The sequence below is a fragment of the Xyrauchen texanus genome, chromosome 26 (genome assembly GCF_025860055.1).
Source record: "Xyrauchen texanus isolate HMW12.3.18 chromosome 26, RBS_HiC_50CHRs, whole genome shotgun sequence".
Lineage (NCBI taxonomy): Eukaryota > Metazoa > Chordata > Actinopteri > Cypriniformes > Catostomidae > Xyrauchen > Xyrauchen texanus.
In genome coordinates, this window is record NC_068301.1 from 3,348,161 (window position 1) to 3,367,549 (window position 19,389).

At 41.8% G+C, this 19,389-nt stretch overlaps 1 protein-coding gene across 3 annotated transcripts in view; it reads left to right on the plus strand.

Annotated features, from left to right (window-relative positions):
• Positions 1–13,421, plus strand: part of LOC127619791 (histone deacetylase 9-B-like) — a 33,499-nt gene extending 20,078 nt beyond the window's left edge. For all 3 annotated transcript variants that reach the window (XM_052092777.1, XM_052092778.1, XM_052092779.1), the window contains 6 exons: positions 3,103–3,234; positions 3,413–3,519; positions 6,886–7,008; positions 9,729–9,879; positions 10,115–10,326; positions 13,063–13,421. In XM_052092777.1, coding sequence (XP_051948737.1) covers positions 3,103–3,234; positions 3,413–3,519; positions 6,886–7,008; positions 9,729–9,879; positions 10,115–10,326; positions 13,063–13,410 — 1,073 coding nt within the window. In that variant the 3' untranslated portion in view covers positions 13,411–13,421. The remainder of the gene's footprint in view (positions 1–3,102; positions 3,235–3,412; positions 3,520–6,885; positions 7,009–9,728; positions 9,880–10,114; positions 10,327–13,062) is intronic.
• Positions 13,422–19,389: the final 5,968 nt, after the last annotated feature.

Consider the following 19,389-nt stretch of genomic DNA (forward strand, 5'->3'; position numbering starts at 1 on the left):
TTAATGAGGCAATAGCGTGTTGGGTTTTTCCTAAAGGAGAGTCGTAAGGTTCTGGGTTTCAGTATTGGTTATCAAAATGGATGAAACCAAACACATTTTTACAGATGCAATGAGAGACATCATGCTCAAGTTGTGTGTGTGTGTGTGTGTGTGTGTGTGTGTGTGTGTGTGTGTGTGTGTGTGTGTGTGTGTGTTTGTGAATCTGGTTTTGGCTACATTGTCGGGACATTTGTTCTCCATAAGTATAGTAAAACCTGAAATCGCCTAATCCCCTATGATTGAAAAACAAACGTGTATGGATGTCTGTTGGTGTTTACTTCCTTTTATGGACGCCCTCAGACGTAATAATGGTGTATAAATATATATTTTTAGAATTCTAAAAGGTTTCTTTGCGGGCTTGACAAGCCATATACTTTATGTACTGTATATATTTCTCTACAAACTTCTGTTACGGTTTTTCCAAAACCCCTAAACCAATCTACATTCACCAGACTTGGCACAGACCTTCAGACTGTTTTGACTTAGTGTGCTCTATCTTTTCGAACTTATCAGACTTACAGTTTTCACAAAACTGACCTTCAAAAATCCAGTAGCCATACATTGATTGAATGTTAAAATGAGCCAAGAGTCTGAAATGGAATGTTCATGATATAAGACTGTCAAAGTCCAACTGTCACAATGTTCAAATGTAAACACACCATTAAAGGGATAGTTCACCCAAAAATGAAAATTCAGTCTTTGTTTACTCACCCCTGTGTTGTTATAACCAAAGACTATTTAGCAGAGATGGGCCACTTCAATTTAAATGAATGGGAGAAATTGGAACGCCAAACCAAGAAGCTCTAGCACCCACATTTCTTTAATTTTAGACCATAATATCGGAGTTACTTTTTAAATAAAGTAACGCCTTGCTTTTGTTCACCTCTACTTTCCCTGTATTGCGAGAAATCTGCAGTAAAAATTAGCAAACTTCGGGGAGGAGACGTAGTTTATGATGGGCATTGCAGTTCTATAGTGTGTGAGGCCAAAGACTATTTAGCAGAGATGAGTCACTCCTATTCAAATGAATGGGAGAAATTGGAACGCCCAATCAAGAAGCTCTAGCACCCAACAGTCAATGGAAATATAAAGTAAATCCCACCTTGCAGGTAAAGAGCCAATCACCTTTTAGATACAGACATTGCCTGTCAATCAACTCACTAACGCGCATGCGTATTAGCAATACAAGCTGGGAAAATTGTGTGTTCTATCGTATATGAGGTCAACATTCGGTTGAGTGAAATGCAATTGATTCATGTGTTAATACTGTGGGGCAGTGGTGGCTCAGTGGTTGAGGCTCAGGGTTACTGACCAGAAGGTTGGGGGTTCAAGCCCTAGCACCACCAAGATGCCACCATTGTGTCCTTGAGCAAGGCACTTAACTCCAGGTTGCTCCGGGGGGATTGTTCCTGTAATAAGTGCACTGTAAGTCGCTTTGGATAAAAGCGTCTGCCAAATGCGTAAATGTAAAATGTAAATGTAATACACACTGCATTCAAAAATCAGTAAATGCATTTAGGCAGTAGGATTATAAGACTAGTCTTCCACTGGCCATGACATGATACACAGGGTGAAAAACTTGCTAAATTCACTGAATTATGCAGCCAAACTGCTCCGTGTTACAGCTCACCGTAACTGGGAGAATGGGATGAGAATAGCTGACTATGGATCAGTGGCGCTGAGCAACGTTCTACATCGAATGTGTACGCAGTGAAAATGTCTGTATGATTCTACATTTTTATTTTATATACATGATACAAACCATTTGAATCTTGTACAGGAGCTAGCGTGACCTGTAATGTCTCTTGTATGCAATGCATGGATTATTTGTATGGAATGCATAGCAGAAGAGAAAGTGGATGTCAGAAAAAAGAAACGCAAAAATAATATAAAACTAACGTAATGCTTTACTTTCCTTAAAAATTAACTTTTTCATTAAGTTACTTTTTAAAAGTAACATTACCCAACACTGCTGGAAATAACCTCCCACTTAAGAGCGTTCCAAAGATGGCCGACAGTGGATTGACTTGCTAGAAAGACTTGTAATAACCCTATAAGACTTCATTTATTTTTCTTAGCACAAAGGGAGAAATTGTGAAAACATTGTGTGCTCAGTGATGTCATACAATGGCAGTCTATGGTGACCACCTCTTCAAGCTTCTAAAGGACACAGAAGTATAATTAATTATTCCATGAGACTCATGATTGTTATGAAAACAGATGATAAGTTTTTTTTTGGATGGCATATTTTGTTCTGGACATTGAAAATATAACATTGATATATTCATGCAAGCTCACAGAGAAGCAGACAATGGCTCCTTTTTTAGAGAACTCCCTAAGGTAAAAGCAGATGTAACTTTTTTGGCTATTTGGGGCTTACAGCAGCAGTTATCGGAGCATAAAGAGACGTTTGTATTATATATTATATATATTTCACTTTGTGATTATTTTGAAATTCTTTTGAACTGTGGTATTAGGGCAAAATAATAATCTGTACAGTCACATTCCTGAGAGTGAGAGCTTTAATTTGATATATGACTTGTCCATTTATATATCATTTTATTTTCATATAAATATTTATATTTCTCCATTACCTCTAGAGGGCGCTAATTTTCAACGCGAATGTTTTTAGGACTTATTTGGTTATTTTTAGTAACACAAATGCAGCATTTATTGGTTATTATATGGTCATCTCTGAAACATTCAGATTCCCAAATAAAGATACATTTGTAAATAATAATTACAATTATTATACATATATAATAATAAATTATTATAAATCAGATCATTCAAATATAATTACATATAGGCTACACATATTGGGGCAACATTAAGACTAAACAAAAAGTGGGTTTAAAAGTCAAAATGAGTCAACATAACCCTATGAGTGGCCTACTTCCGTCTGCGTTATTTTTAATTGTTGGTATGCATAAAAACGGAAGTATTTGGCTATAAGTGTATCAGAGTTTTAGTTAATTTTTTGTCTTCGTTACATAACAGAAACTCAAGTTATTTGGATGTGCCAAGATCATTGATGCTATCTAATTATCTGATATCCCACAGCGTCCGAGCCCAATCTGAAGGTGCGCTACAGACTCAAGCAGAAAGTTTTCGGGAGAAGAGGCGGCCCCATGCGGCGCCGAGATGGCAGCATACTCGTCACTCCGCTGAAAAAACGAACCCTAGAACTAACAGGTGAGTCGTTTGAATTAAACAACTCTCCACCTGCAACCTGAAAGAGAAATAAACAGCCATTATAACGGAAAACAGAGATCAGAGACCAAATTGCTTTTAGCATCTGCTATTAGCATTTTAATAAAAGTACAAGGTCAGCCTCTGTTTTTAAATCACTTCCTGTTCTCCTCTTCTCTAGATTCTTCAGCCAATGAAAGCCCTGCTGGTTCTGGACCGAGCTCACCGATTGGCTTGTGCAACAATGAGAACGGAGCGCCATACCGGTGCAGCACAACCGAGATCGAGGTACCGAAACTGAAGAATTTATAGCTCACCTCTTAAGTGTGACTCAAGTGTGCAAATGACCCTTGTACTCATTTAAACTGTTGCACCAATCTTCTCTTTTCAAACATTTCATGAACTTGAGTGCAGTTTCTAGAGATTGCATTATTGGGAAATGTACCATAGAACCCCAAAAAAACAGAAAAACAAATCCCTGGTTAGGGTCCAATGTCTCATTCCTCTTATCAAACTAAGGGTTGAAAGAAAGGGGCCCACAAATTTTTCATTACTTGGAGTTGAGAGTACACAGATCCGTGCGGGGGCTTCGCATTACACCGACCTGCCGAACAAACATTCATCATAAACATATAGTTTAAAATGCCATTTTAACGTCAAAACAACTCATTCCAACAGATTCAAAATGTCAGTTTGTTCTTGTTGTAGAGTTATATTGAGTTTGAAGGTGTTCGATTGTTTATGTATGTGTGTGTAGTGCTGAACTAACTTTGACAGCTCTTTTCCGCTGTGGTTTTGGCTGTGCTGGCAGTTGGGGAAGGGGGTGAGGGCGAGGGGTGCAGGGATGGCGAGGTTTAGATCCCCTGTGAAGTTTTGCCCAAGCATTTCCTCACGGGCACTGGGCCAGAGAGCCGCCGCAGCAGCAGAACTCTCTCTGTCATACCGCCTACAGAGTTAATGCTCACATGAGAGACACAGAGTGTGTGTTTAACTACTTATGGCCAAAAAGTTGATAGCTACAATGCTAAACTAAAGCTCATTTGATATATTAAACTTCACTGTGTAACTTGTCCCTCACGTTTGTGCAATGGACATGAAAGTTACCTCAATATCGTTGAAGTCTTGTTGAAGAGAGGCGTTCTTTTACATTTCTAAGTGATCAGACTTACGATATTCACCTTGTGGACAATTAAATGGGCCAGAAAATCTGAGAATTGGGTGTGGGCTTAACCCCCTTAAATACCCCAGCAACCGCATAGCAAAACACTGGAAATCCCTCAGAACACCCTAGCCACCGCATAGCAACACTCTAAACCACTCAGAACACCCTAGCAACCACATAGCAACACACTAAAAACCATCCAGAACACCCTAGCAACTGCATAGCAACACACTAAACCACCCAGAACACCCTAGCAACCACATAGCAAAACAGTAAAAAACACTCAGAACACCCTAGCAACCACATAGCAATACATTAAAAAACATTCATAATACTTTAGCAACAATATAGCAACACACTAAAAAACACTAGACGCCCTAGCAACTGCATAGCTACAAACTAACAAAACACCCAGAACACCCTAGAAACAGCATAGCAACATGCTAAAAACCATTCAGAACACCCTAGCAACCACATAGCAAAACATAAAAAATCATCCATAATACATTAGCAACCGCATAGCAACACACAAAAAAAAATACTAGAAAACCCATTACAACTGTATAGCTACAAACTTAAAAACACCCAGAATACCCTAGAAACAGCATAGCGACTCACTAAAAAACACCCATAACACCCAAGCAACTGCATATCTACACACTAAAAACTACTCAGAACAAACTAGCAGCCATAAATCAACACACTAAACTACTCAGGACATCCTAGAACCCACATAGCAACAAACTAAAATCCACCCATAACACCCTTGGAACTGCGTAGCAACAAACTAAAAACCACTCAGAACACCCTAGCAACCACATAGGAATACAATAAAAACGTTCCATAATACCTTAGCATCCACATAGCAACACTCTAAAAAAAAAAACACTTGAACACCCTAGCAACCGCATAGCTACAAACAAAAAAAAACACCCAGAAAACCCTAGAAACAGCACAACAACACACTAAAACCATCAACAATACCCTAGCAAACACATAGCTACAAAAACACCCTGAACACCCTTACAACTGCATAGCAACACACTAAAAACTACCCATAACACCCTTTCAACTGCGTATCTACACACTAAATCTACTCAGATCAAACTAGTAACTGCAAAGCAACACTCTAAACTACCTAGGACACAGATGTCCCCTAGCAACCACATTGCAACACACTAAAACCACCCAGAACTCACTAGCAACCACTTAGCGACATCCTAGCAACTACATAGCAACCCACTAAAATCCAACTAAGAACGCATTAGCAACTTTGTTATAACCCCCTTGCAACCACCACAACACCCTTGCAACCACATAGCAACACACTAAACCACTCAGGACACCCTAGCAACTACAACACACTAAACTACTCAAGACATCCTAGCAACCACATAGCCACAAATTATTAACCACCCAAAACACCATTGCAACTGTGTTGCAACACATGTAAAGCTACTCAGATGCCCCTAACAACCACATTGCAACACACTGAAAACCACACAGAACACCCTAGCAACCACTTAGCAACATCCTATCAATTGCATAGCAACACTCTAAAATCCCATTAAGAACACTTTATTAATATAGTTATAACCCCCTTGCAACTACCAGAACAATCTAGCAACAGCATAGCAACTAGAACAACTTACCACCTAGCAACAAATTAAAAAACACTCAGAACACCCTTGCAACCACAGAGCAACACACTAAACTACTCAGTACACCCTAGTAACCATATAGCAACAAACTAAAAACCACCCAGAACACCTTTGCAACTGCATTGCAACACATATGAAGCTACTCAGACGCCCCCTAGCAACCGCACTGCAACACGCAAAAACCACACAGAACACCCTAGCAACCACTTAGCGACATCCTAGCAACTGCATAGCAACTCACTAAAATCCCACTAAGAAAACTTTAGCAGCTTTATAGCAACTCCCTTGCAACCACCAGAACACCCTAGCAACCGCATAGCAAATAGAATCCCAAGCAGCTTCTTCTTAAAGCTGCACTTTATTCTCTGTGAGAGTGTAGATAAAAACAAACTCGCTGCTAAAATGATTTACTTTTCCATTGTGAATATTCAGTGTAGCTGTGTATAAAGCACCGCCCACACAGAGGTCACTGCCAAACCAAGCAACTTCCTATTAAACATGGCAAATTCAGCAGTTAAAGTACATGCAAAATCCACGAGAGGAAATCATTCGCCAAAGGAAGTCCATCGCACAGATTCCCATTGAGATGAATGCACTCTGGAATGAGGATGTTCGTGTTTGTGGTCTGGCATCACTGTCTAAATCTATCCCTCAAAATGCATACGAGAGGTTATGTCATTGACACAAGGAACCCTGATAGTTCTCGGATCTAAATCAACCAACACTCCTCAAACTGCCAGCGAAGCACAATTCTTTGGTGTGTTCTTGTTACTTCATTTGTGTTTCTCTGTCTTACATAACAAACGATGTAATGCTTTCTCTCTTCTCCAGCGATGTCTGTCACAGAGTGGTGTCCTAAAGACAGATGGATGCATGTCTCTGCTGAATCTCTACACGTCTCCCTCTTTACCCAACCTTACGCAGGCACTGCACCCTGCTCATGCACACATCTGCGTGAGTTCCTATCCATCACAGACACGTCACATTTATGAACCCTATGTAGGACTTTTCCCCTTCAAATTACAGAGCAACCAACAAAGAAATACTGTAAGAAATGTCCTCTAGGGTTAAACACAAAAACAGCATCGACAGATCTCGTTCTGCTGGCAACAGATATGAATAGATCTCACAGAAAAAGCAGCGACTGCGATACAGTATTTTTAGGAGACAGTGAGACATGGAGTCGCATCTATTTGTGGAGAAAGCACAAAATACTATAGGAGGAATTTGCTGGGTACATTAAGAGATGGAGATGAGACTGCTTTCACTGGGTTGTTGTGTTGAAGCCCGGCTGGATTAATGTAGAGCCCTGGGGGCTTGTGACCTCTGACCTGTGGGATCTTTAGCCCTTAGGTAAATAAGGCACTCGGGTTTAGGGTTTCAGGGCATGAATTTAGCTTGTCGTTCATCAACTGCCTGTTAAAAAGTTCAAGAAATAATGCTTGGAAACCACGTAACATGCCAACAATTCAAAACACGCATCGCTTTAACGTCAAGACGAGAATACTTTCAACGCGTTCACATTTTAAAATAGTTAAATGTCCCATCGGGGAATTCTAAAAGTGGTGCGATCATTATGCGCACGTACGGACGATGCAGAACACAAATGCTGACTGTACGTGTTTTAAAAAGTTTGCAGTTATTAATATTTCATATGCAAGAGGCATGATGTAAGTCTCTCATGCTTGAGTGATTCGGACCAGTGAATATTTGATGCCAAAAATGACTCTAAAAGCAAAGATATGGAAATATGGCAGTGTTTAAGAGCTCATGGAATACTAAACTATAGCTCATATAATTAGGGTTAGAGATTTGAGCAAACCCCTAACCCTAAGTATTAAACTTTATTGTACTATGGACATGAATGATACCTCAAAATATGCTGAGGTGAGGTGTACCAATATGTTTCTAAGCGATCAGATTTGCGTTTTTGTGCAGCAGACAAAAAAACTGGTAAAAAGATGGACCTGAGACCAGAATGTCATAGAGACAAGCAAACACCCAGAGTAACCTAGCAACCTAATAGCAATATGCAAGGATAACCACTCAGATCACCGTAGCAACTGCATAGCAATGCCCTGGCAACCACCCAGATCACACTAAAAGCCATTGTGAACACCCTAGCAACTGCATAGCAACAGTCTAAAACTCTCTCAGATCACCTTAGCAACTGCATAGCAATTCCTTGGCAACCACCCAGATCACACTAAAAGCCATTTTGAACACCCTAGCAACTGCATAGCAACAGTCTAAAACTCTCTCTGAACACCTTAGCAACTGTATAGCAATGCCCTGGCTACCACCCAGATCACACTAAAAGCCATTTTGAACACCCTAGCAACTGCATAGCAACAGTCTAAAACGCTCTCAGAACACCTTAGCAACTGTATAGCAATGCCCTGGCAACCACACAGAGCATGCTAAAAAATATTCAGAACAAACTGACAACTGCATAGCAACCACCAGAACACCCTAGCAACTGCATAGCAATGCACTATCACTACCCAGAACACCTTAGCAACCACCTACAAATTGTTGCCATCACTTGTTCATCTGAAAATCAGTAACTATAACTAAATTAGAAGTTTACATAAATAATGTGCTCTTTTAACTTAACAAGTAACCACCTAGCAACCATCCATAAACCCTCGCAACTGCATAGCAATACACTATAACCCCTCAGCACATCTTAGTAACCACCTAGCAACAACCCAAACATTGTGGCCATGGGTTTTGCATGACAAGCACAATTAAAAAAATATTCTGAAAATGTAAAAATCTATAACTATAAATTAAAACTTGACATTAATAATGTGCATTTTTGACCAGTAAGCAACCACCTAGCAACCATCCAAAACATCCTAGCAACTTCAAAGCAATGCTCTAAAAAACACTCAGAATTCTTTAACAACCACCTACACATTTTCACATAAAAATCGATAACTATAATAATTTGCTTTTTGACTTGTGCGAATAAGCAACCCAGACCACCCTAGCAACTGAATTGTAACACTTTAAAAAAACAACAACACTCAGAACACCTAGCAACCACATACAAATTGTGATCATAACATGTTCATCTGAAACTTTGAAATCGATAACTATAAATAATTTTTAAGTTCATTTAAATAATGTGCTCTTTTGACTTGTACAAAGTCAGAACACCTTACCAAGCACCTAACTTCATCCTACTAACCACCTAGAACATGTTAAAAAACACTCAGGATACCCTGACAACCACCTAGCAACTACCCAGAACACCCTAGCAACTACCCAGAACACCCTAGCAACTACCCAGTACACCCTAGCAACTGCATAGCAACACTCTAAAAACACCTTAGCAACCACCCACACATTGTGGCCATCATGTGTTCTTCTTAGAATTCAAAAAGTGTTAACTATATATTATAAGTTAACGTAAATAATGTGCGGTTTTATCTTGGGCCAGTAAGCAACCACCTAGCAACTGCATAGCAATGCTCAAAAACACTATCAGAACACTTAAGCAACTGCATTGCAATGCCCTGACAACCCAAAACATGCTTAAAACAATTTAGAACATGCTGACAACCACCTAGCAAAAAATCGGTAACTGTAACTAAATTGTAACTTCACATAAATAATGTTTAGATTTATTAATGTCTGGCTGATGTGTCTGATCTCTTCTCTCTCAGAAGGGTACGGCACTGAAAGATCGGACTGCAGAGGGTCTCGGGGCCGCCACATCGCCTGTCTCACTGGAGTCTAAAGTGAGCAATGGTCAACAGGCGCTATTGCAACACCTCCTGCTGAAGGAGCAGAGACTGCAGAGACAGATGACCCCTGGTGAGTGAAAGAGAGCAATGAATTAACCATTCATTCTCGTCTTTTCCCTGAAGGATCCTCTCATTTATAAACGGACCAATCAAATGAAATTCAAATAACGCAGTGTAGGATTACCTTAGTTTGCTTACTCTTAAATTGACCGTTGCACTTTGTGGCAACAAACAAAACAAATAATCTCACAGAAAGTGTTCTGGGGAAGACATACAGTATTTTCTGCTCTCATGGCCATTCACAGGTAGTGTTCCTGTGCAGTCTCCATCTCCTCTGGTGATGAAAGACCGTCCGGCAGTGAGCTCTCGCGCCAGATTACCGCGGCATCGGCCCCTGAACCGGACCCAATCGGCTCCGCTGCCCCAGAGCAGCCTGGCCCAGCTCGTGCTACAACAACAGCACCAGAACTTTGTGGAAAAACAGAAACAGTACCACCAGCAGGTTCACATCAGCCAGGTATCTTAATTGACAAAAACTCTAAGTTAGCCGTAAAGATTTACATAAGGTCAATTTCAGCAGCTTTATCTAGCAAGACTTCAGTCGTTATATTTTAAGAGTATGTCTGCAGTGTGTGAGTGTTTCACGAGACTTTGGCCTTGCAGCGTTTCTGTGTTGCTAATAGACATTTTAATGACTCTTTTCTCTCAAATGAGGCTGTTAAATGATCTGACTGAGGCCTCGTTGGAACAGGAAGTTGGTTAATACAGGGACAGGAAGTGAGTAAATCCCAGCAGGCTGTTGTATTGTCCTCTTATTACCTCTCTATGTCTCTATTTCTTTATTTTACATAATTTAGTTTACATTTAAAGGGACGGTGCACATTAATAAATATTTCTGTAAATGTGCTAGTTTAGTCACTAATCACACAAGTTTGAAACTTTGCAGTGTGCGTATTATTGCAATCAGTAAAAATGTCAAACTCATCAAATATCCATGTGTCATATCTTGTTGGAAAGGTCTCAAAGAGAAGAATACAACCAGCCTGTTTGTTTTACTCACAGACAAAAATATAGCGAGTAATAGCTAAATATGTGTCTTTGACAATTATGTTGATATTGCTTATATGCTGCGTTTTCGCCTATAACTTCACGGAAATAAACGGAACATAAAATACATACCATTACTTAGAGGAGGCGATTATCTTTCAAACAAGTCCACACACAAGGTTATCGGATGCATAGATCATTAGATAATCCACATGAAGCACAATATTACATATGGCCACCAGGAGATGGCGCCAAATACACGACACAGACTCAATGATGACTCAAATGGCACAGAATGAAACTCGTTTTGTGAAATCTCTTTACAATATGAATTGTGCTGTAATCACTCAGAACACCTTAGAAACTATATAGCAACACCCTAGCAACCACCCAGAGCAAGCTAAAAAAAATCACTAAACAGCAACAAAAAATACGACAGCACTTTCCTAAAAAAATTGTTGTCACTATGCACTAGTCCATGAGGTCATTGTGTGCAACATCTAAAGCTCAATTTTGAGGTAATTTAATAACTTTTAAAATGTTGAACTTGGGCCTTTTCCCTCTCGAGGGCTAATTAGCCTGATTAGGGGCCCCGCCCTCCGCCCTGCCACATTCCTCCCTTGTTCTCTCAGGCCGGGGAGCCCCCAGCATGACGTACCCCCCCCCCCCTCCCCCCCCTTCCCTGGGGAGGGGCGTGCCTTCCGCAATATGGGAGGGGACAGGGGGAGTGAAACATTAATAATTAAAATCACAGGGGGTACTCCCTGTAACAGTACAGTACCCCCTAAAAACCAAAGTAAAATTTAAAAGAGAGGGCAAGGCCAACGCGTAACAGCAGCGGGAGAGAGAGAGGAGAGAGAAGAATACCCTGATAGGCCGTAGCTTGGTCCCTGACCACTCCTCCACCCTCTAGTGGACGACGGGTAGATCGGAGGCAGTCCTCCGGCCCCTGGCGGACGGAACGCCCTGCCGCATTTTTGGTGGATGGTAGAGGTCTCCCCCGCCCCTGGCAGTAGTAACCGCTCCAGGCTGTTGGTTGGGAGCCCCTCCTCCCCTCGTGGTTGGCAGCCGTTCCTCCGTCCTCCGGCGGATGGCCTCGGCTGCTCCTTTCGATGGATGGTAGCGGTGAGAACTCTGCTACGGTACGTCCCTCCTCCTTCCCAGGTTTAGGCACTAGTGTAAAGGGATTAATGGAAAAGAGGAGTTGAGAACCTGCTTGACAATATAAATGATATTTTAATATAAAACTGAACCAAAAAGACACACACACACACACACACACACACACACACACACACACACACACACACACACACACACACACACACACACACACACACACAGGTGTCGGACAGCTGTCTGTAAAACTGTCTCTCTGTCACACTGCCACTTTCGGTCAGCCCTTATCGCTCTCGAGGGCTAATTAGCCTGATTAGAGGCCGGGTGTGCGGAATCACGACCCGGCTCCGCCCTCCGCCCTGATACATAATAGTGCTACTCATCCAAAAGTATTTATTTTAAACATGAGTGCAAATTAGAAAAAAAAAAGAATTTCTCCCCTTTTTATCCCTAATTTGTAACGCCAAATTCCCAATGTGCTCTAAGTCCTCGTGGTGGCATAGTGACTCACCTCAATCCGGGTGGCGGAGGACGAATCTCAGTTGCCTCCACGTCTGAGACCGACAATCCGCATCTTATCACATGGCTTGTTGAGCGCGTTACCGCGGAGACATAGCGCATGTGGAAGCATCACGCTATTCCAACGCGATAACCACATTATAGCAACCACGAGGAGGTTACCCCATGTGACTCTACCCTCCCTAGCAACCGGGCCAATTTGGTTGCTTAGGAGACCTGGCTGGAGTTACTCAGCACACCCTGGATTCGAACTCGCGACTCCAGGGGTGGTAGTCAGCGTCTTTACTCGCTGAACTACCCATGCCCCCAAATTTGATTTGTTAGCTCATATTATAAACGAAGGCGACGAATGCATGAATACGTTTTCATTTGAAAAGCATTGATTTCGCTACATCTTGAACCTTGAACTAGGATGCTGTTTTCCTTCACTAAAAACACAGAATTTCAAAAATGCTCTCCAGTACAGCAAACTTTGGAAACCAGTGATGTTAGGAAACTGAACATTTCTTTTTCAAGTGTGGATGTTTACTTGTGGATCATCTCACACTTTTGCGTTCTCTTTCCGTAGGTTCTGTCTCAATCCATCGAGCAGCTGAGGAACCCCTGCACACATCTGGAGGAGGAAGAGGAAGAGGAAGAGGGATCTTCAGCAGACCACGGAGAGTGGGAGATCATAGCGCCCCCTGCTGTAGTCATCCGGAGCCGCAGTTTCCCAAACTCCACCAGCATCACTGCATGCAATGAGCCGAGTGCCTCCCATGCCAGTGTGGTCAGACTGAAACAAGAGCCTCAGGAGGAAGAGAGAGAGGGCGAGAGAGGAAGAGATACAGGTGAAAAAGACAAGAGGAATTCAGCTCAGTTCAAACGAAGAGATGCTGAACAATGCCTTGAAAGTATGACCGAAACTGATGTGTGAAAGAATGAAAAGAGAAGAAAGAATTTACATTTTAAGACATCATATATATATATATATATATATATATATATATATATATATATATATATATATATATATATATATGGTGGTGAAATCCATCATGTGCACATTTTCATGAGATTCACCCAAAGATACATTTTAAAGTAAGAATTAGAAAAAGAAAAACACAAAGTCAAGTTGAATACTCAAAGGAGGGAGAAAGTTTGCAGGTTTGAGAGTGAAAATACACCTTTCCTTGTTGGCGTCTCTGTCTTGTGTCCCTCCTTCACCATCTTCGGGAGTTCGCCCTGTCGGTGTGACACTGTATGTGACCTCTGACATCTGTCTGTGCTGTGATCTTCCTCCTCTGGTTGTTGTTGTTGTGTTTGAAGCTAAACAAAGGAAAGCAATGAGCACAGATTTTCATTACACCCCCCACAGTCCACAAACAGTAGCACACCAGCTGTTTTTCCTGTGAAAGGTCATGTGACTAAAGGAAGTGTCGCAAATGAGCATTTCTGTTGTCTGAATGGTGACGTGCAAAAAAATCGAAATTGTTTACCATCAATCTAGATGCACTGAAACACCCTGAGGGAAGGTGACGCAACAGGATTCCAATGCCAAGCTAAAATACTGGCACCAAAAATTAAATCACAGCAAATCAAAGCATATTTAATGTTTCATTTTAAATTCTTATATTAAATATTAAAGTCATTAGCCTTACTTAATAAAATGGTTTTTACTCAACTTAAATAAGTTCGCCAAACTCAATTTACTAAAGTTTATTCAATACTTTTTCTTATGTTGGTCCAACTTAATTTATTTTATTATATGCATAAAATAACACTTAATTTCAACACTTCCTTAAAAACTCAATTAATCCATCCATCTTCAACCGCTTATCCGAAGGCGGGTCGCGGGGGCAGCTGCTCCAGTAGTGGGCCCCAAACTTCCCTATCCCGAGCCACATTAACCAGCTCTGACTGGGGGACCCCGAGGCGTTCCCAGGAAAGTGTGGAGATGTAATCTCTCCATCTAATCCTGGGTCTTCCCCGAGGCCTCCTCCCAGCTGGACGTGCCTGAAACACCTCCCTAGGGAGGCGGCCAGGGGTCATCCTTACCAGATGCCCAAACCACCTCAACTGACTCCTTTCGACGCAAAGGAGCAGCGGCTCTACTCCGAGCTCCTCACGGATGACTGAGCTCCTCACCCTATCTCTAAGGGAGAAGCCCGCCACCCTTCTGAGGAAGCCCATTTCGGCTGCTTGTACTCGCGACCTAGTTCTTTCGGTCATGACCCAGCCTTCATGACCATAGGTGAGGGTAGGAACAAAAATTGACCGTTAGATCGAGAGCTTTGCCTTCCAGCTCAGCTCTCTTTTCGTGACAACGGTGCGATAGAGCGAGTGCAATACCGCCCCCGCTGACCCGATTCTCCGGCCAACCTCCCGCTCCATTGTCCCCTCACTCGTGAACAAGACCCCGAGTTACTTGAACTCCTTCACTTGGGGCAAAACCTCATTCCCTACTTCCTTAAAAACTCAATTAAGTTAATTTTAATTAAGTAAACTGAACAAGCAGCAAAAAATAAAAATGGTGGTACAATTTTTAATGGTGGTAAAATGCGTTAAAGGAATAGTTCACACATAAACGAAAATTCTGAATAAATTTCATACATTTTGTGCGTAATTTTATGCCTCGTAATTTTAATGGCGCGTTCACATTCAACGCGAAGCGAGCGTTTCGCCTGCCGCGAATAAATACAAAGTCAATGCAAAGACGCGAATTAGCGAATGGCGCAACTCGAACACGCAAAATCGTTTCATTCGCGTATTCGCGCGAGTTTACATTTTTCAACTATAGCGAAAAATCCGCATGGCGCATTATCGCGAAAGCCTATCAGCATTGAGATTGTCCGGATGTCACTGACATACTGACGTAGTAGCAGAAGAAATCTGGAAAAATGGGTGAGAAAATAGTTGTAGCGGTGTGTGGGCACCCGGAATTGTACAACACAACATCAACGTATCTGGGACTTCCACAACAGACACAGAGCAGCAATCGTTGTGATATCAGCCATGGTTGATGGCGGAAAGAGAAGTTGTTGTAGAAGCCCCTCCTACTGTCCTTTTCCGGAAGAGAAGGGGGAATAATCGCGGGTTTGCATTACTCGCGTGAATGCGATTTTAAACTAAAATGTAATCCAGCGGTCAAATTTTTCGTGTTTTATGTGAACGCACCACTAGAATATGATTCTGGAGTCACATGGATCTTTCTTTTAAAGTGAGGCACTATCCATGGAAAATGTATATATTTATATAAAGAAAGTCATACAGACACGAGGGTGAGTAAATTATGACATATTTTTTTTCTTCATCACATTTTTGGGTGAACTATTCCTTTAAATGACGCTCTTATTGGTGTCTGAAAGCATAATCAAATTAGACAAAATATACAATAAAAAAGCATGCAACAGGCAGGGAATATGTCGAACTTTGTAAATGAGGGGTGTTCCTTATGAATTCTGCAGGCGATCGATTATCTCCCAAAAATGGAGGGGATGAATGTAGAATTTGTTTTAGTGATTTCTATGTCATGTGATGGGAATCTGTGTTTGTGACAGACTGAAATCGTGGATGATTTAATTACAGCAAGTATATGTGGATGAGAACAAATTATGTTTCAATGTGTCTTATGTCTTCCTTGGTGACGTTTTAAAAAAACACTGTTGTCTAAAATCTCGATATTTAATGTAAAAAGTTGCATCCAGATTTCAAGAGCTCAATTCACAATGATGCCAGCATAAATCCTCATAAAGATGTATAAAGTTTTGTGAATTTGCAATATCATTTTGTGATCATACACTGTGTATAAAGGCATATGAGATATCACATTTGATGTACAGAGCAGCTTATAACATGTTTCATAAAGATGTTTAGCAACACACACTGTTCCATGATGAATAAGACAAACATTGTGTTTAATGACTTTCACTAATCACTCATTTTCTTAAAATTGTGGCCATAAAAGTTTTTACCTCACTGCTATGTAAATAAAGTTCATTATTCACTGTTGCGATAGAGATTGAATCAATAACTGCATGAAAAACCTTGGGTCAAAGGTCATGTTTATGTTGACTTAGTTTTAAAATAAAAGTTGTTTCAAAATGCTTGGCGGTCTTATTGCTTTATTGACATTTTGTGGGTATTTTTGAGGGATTTAAAGGTAATTTTGAGTAAACAGGACAGCGTTTATTCTCTAGAGACCAACGGTGGGGTTGACCTCTCTGTCTTTTCCTCTGGCACCCTGGACATTTTTCCCACACTGTTGAGGGAACGCTACGTTAACCTCATGTGCATTGGCAAAGCGCAGGGATCAGGTTAACCTTTTGAAGTGTGCTTAAGAGAATCTGTGATCTTCTGGCTCAGATATTTGACCATCAGATCCAGTGGCGGCTGCTGGTCTTTCAAAGAGGGGAAGCTCATTTTCGGCCTACATTATAAACTTATTTACCCTATTTTTTGCACTAAATCAATCTTAGGTGTTGATCTGCCCTGCTGTTTAATTGTAATTTTTTCCTCGTAAGGAAGACTTTCAAATGGCTTCGCCAAAATCAGGTCGACAATATTAGCACCGTCTGCCATCGTGCACAGTTTCACCCGTACGACGCTAGCCTAGCCTACTGTATGAATGAATGAACGAACGAACGAACGAACGAACGCTCTAAAACAAAATATATTAAACTTGGTAAAACTGAAACAAGGAATGTGGTGTATAATTGTGTGAAATGTATTATTGTGTGAATCTTTTTATTTTTTTATTAAATAACTGCGTTTGGATCCAGCCTTCTATTGTTACAGAAAAATCGACCAAAGAAATGTGTCCAGCAGTGGAACTAATATCTCTGAAGCAGAAGGTTGAAACAATTGAAGAGTTCAGTAAGCTTTTTTGTGCCCTTGCAGATTGTGTAAACTGGGGAGAGCTTGTCTTAAAGGACCTACTTTGATTTGGGCTCAATGAGTCCATCAAGTCATGGATGCCAGGATGCAGTTTTAACTGTACTTTGGAACAGTGCCCTATTGCTAAGTTCCTCCCTCTACATAGTGGGGTACTGCTCCAGTCCCCATGCTAATCTTAAAGCTTCCCTCTCAGAGATTACCATAACGGAGGTCCCAGTGGTCTCCAACTCGGTGGACCAGCTGACCACGCCTGCCACGGTGAACGAGCCAGCGCCCACAGCTGCCATGGTCAACGAGCCAGCGCCTGAAGCCTCGCCCATCCCAGAGCCTGTGCCTGAAGCCTTGCCCGTCCCAGAGCCAGTGTCCGACGTCTAGTCTATCCCAGTGCCAGCGTCCTCGGCCATGGAGGCCATTCCCTCAGCAGTGCTCACAGTCATCCGGAAGAGGAGGCCGTTCCCCAGTCGCTGCCAGCGCTCCCGGCCATAGAGGCCATTGACGAACCTGTCCTCATTCCCTGAGGCCGTCGACGAGCCTGTCCCCATTCCCTGAGGCTGTCAATGAGCCTGTCCCCATTCCCTGAGGCTGTCAATGAGCCTGTCCCAGTTCCCTGAGGCCATCGACCAGTCTGTTGCTCAATCCAATGGTCAGCACCTGTCAGACACAATCTACCAGTCTGTTTAGTCTGCTGATCCTTGTCCAGTGGCACCGCCCTCTGAGTCTTCCATGGCGAGCCTGTCCAGTCTCCAGCAGCCATCGGCCAGTCTGTTGCTCAGTCCAGTGGCCAGCACCTGTTAGACACAAGCTACCAGTCTGTAGCTTGAATTTTCTAGTGCCATGCTCTCGTACTCCCCTAGTGCTATGCTCTCGGAGTCCCCAGCCTCTCTGAACACTTTGAGTCCCATGTTGACTTGACCTCTGAGCCCTCTGAATACCCAGATGCTCCACTTACTGTGGCACCGCCTTCTTCGGCTCCGTCTACTGTGTCTCTGCCCTCTGAGCCTACACGTCTTGCGGCTCCTCCTCCTGGACCTTATGTGGCCCCGCCCCCTGTGGCTTCACCCCCTGGTAATCTATGCCCTGAGACTCCTGCGGCTCCGCCCCCTGAGCTTCTGCTTCCTGCGGCTCCGTCCCCTGAGCTTCCGCCTCCTGGTCCTCCAAGGAACTATTTTTGTTTGAATGTGTTAAGGAGATTCCCTAGCCATTCCTTAGTTGGGGGGGGGGGGGGCTCTGTAAGGATTACCTGGGCAACTACCAGGGGCCGCTAGGTATGTTTATTGTTCATTTTGTGTCTTTCATTTGTTTATGGGTTTTGTAGCACTGTAAATATAATCAGCAAAAATATCAGACTGATCGAATATCCATGTGTCATATGTTATAGGAAAGCTCTCAAAGAGTAGAATACAACCAGTCTATTTGTTTTACTCACAGACAAAAATATAGTGAGTAATAGCCATTGACAAACATGTTGGTGTTGCTTATATGCCGCATTTTCGCTTAACTTCACAAACAGTTGACAGAACATAAAATATCACATACTGTTACTTACTCTACGAGGAGGTGATTATCTTTCAAATGAGCCCCCACACATAAGGGAATCAGATGTATAGATCATTAGACAATCCACACAAAGCACAATGTTACATATGGCCACCAGAAGATGGCGCCAAATACATGACACAGATTCAATAATGACTCAAATGTCACAGAATGAATCTCATTCTGTGAAATCTCATGACTAAAATCATGTCTCCACACAGTGCATACCTTTACCTTTATGTTATCTTTGCATGCGTAGTAAGTTCTTATGTACAATTATTATGCTTTATTTGTTTTGAGAGGCTTTTGGACACATAAAGACATTTCTGGACACTATGATAAAATATATTTGTAATGTTATAACTTTTGATTGCTTTGTTGTATCAACAAATTTTTCTCAGAGACAGTTGACATGATTGGGATCAAAAAAAGCAGTTTTTCTGAGCCACCTTATTTATACCCAGAGATATATAATGTCAAATAA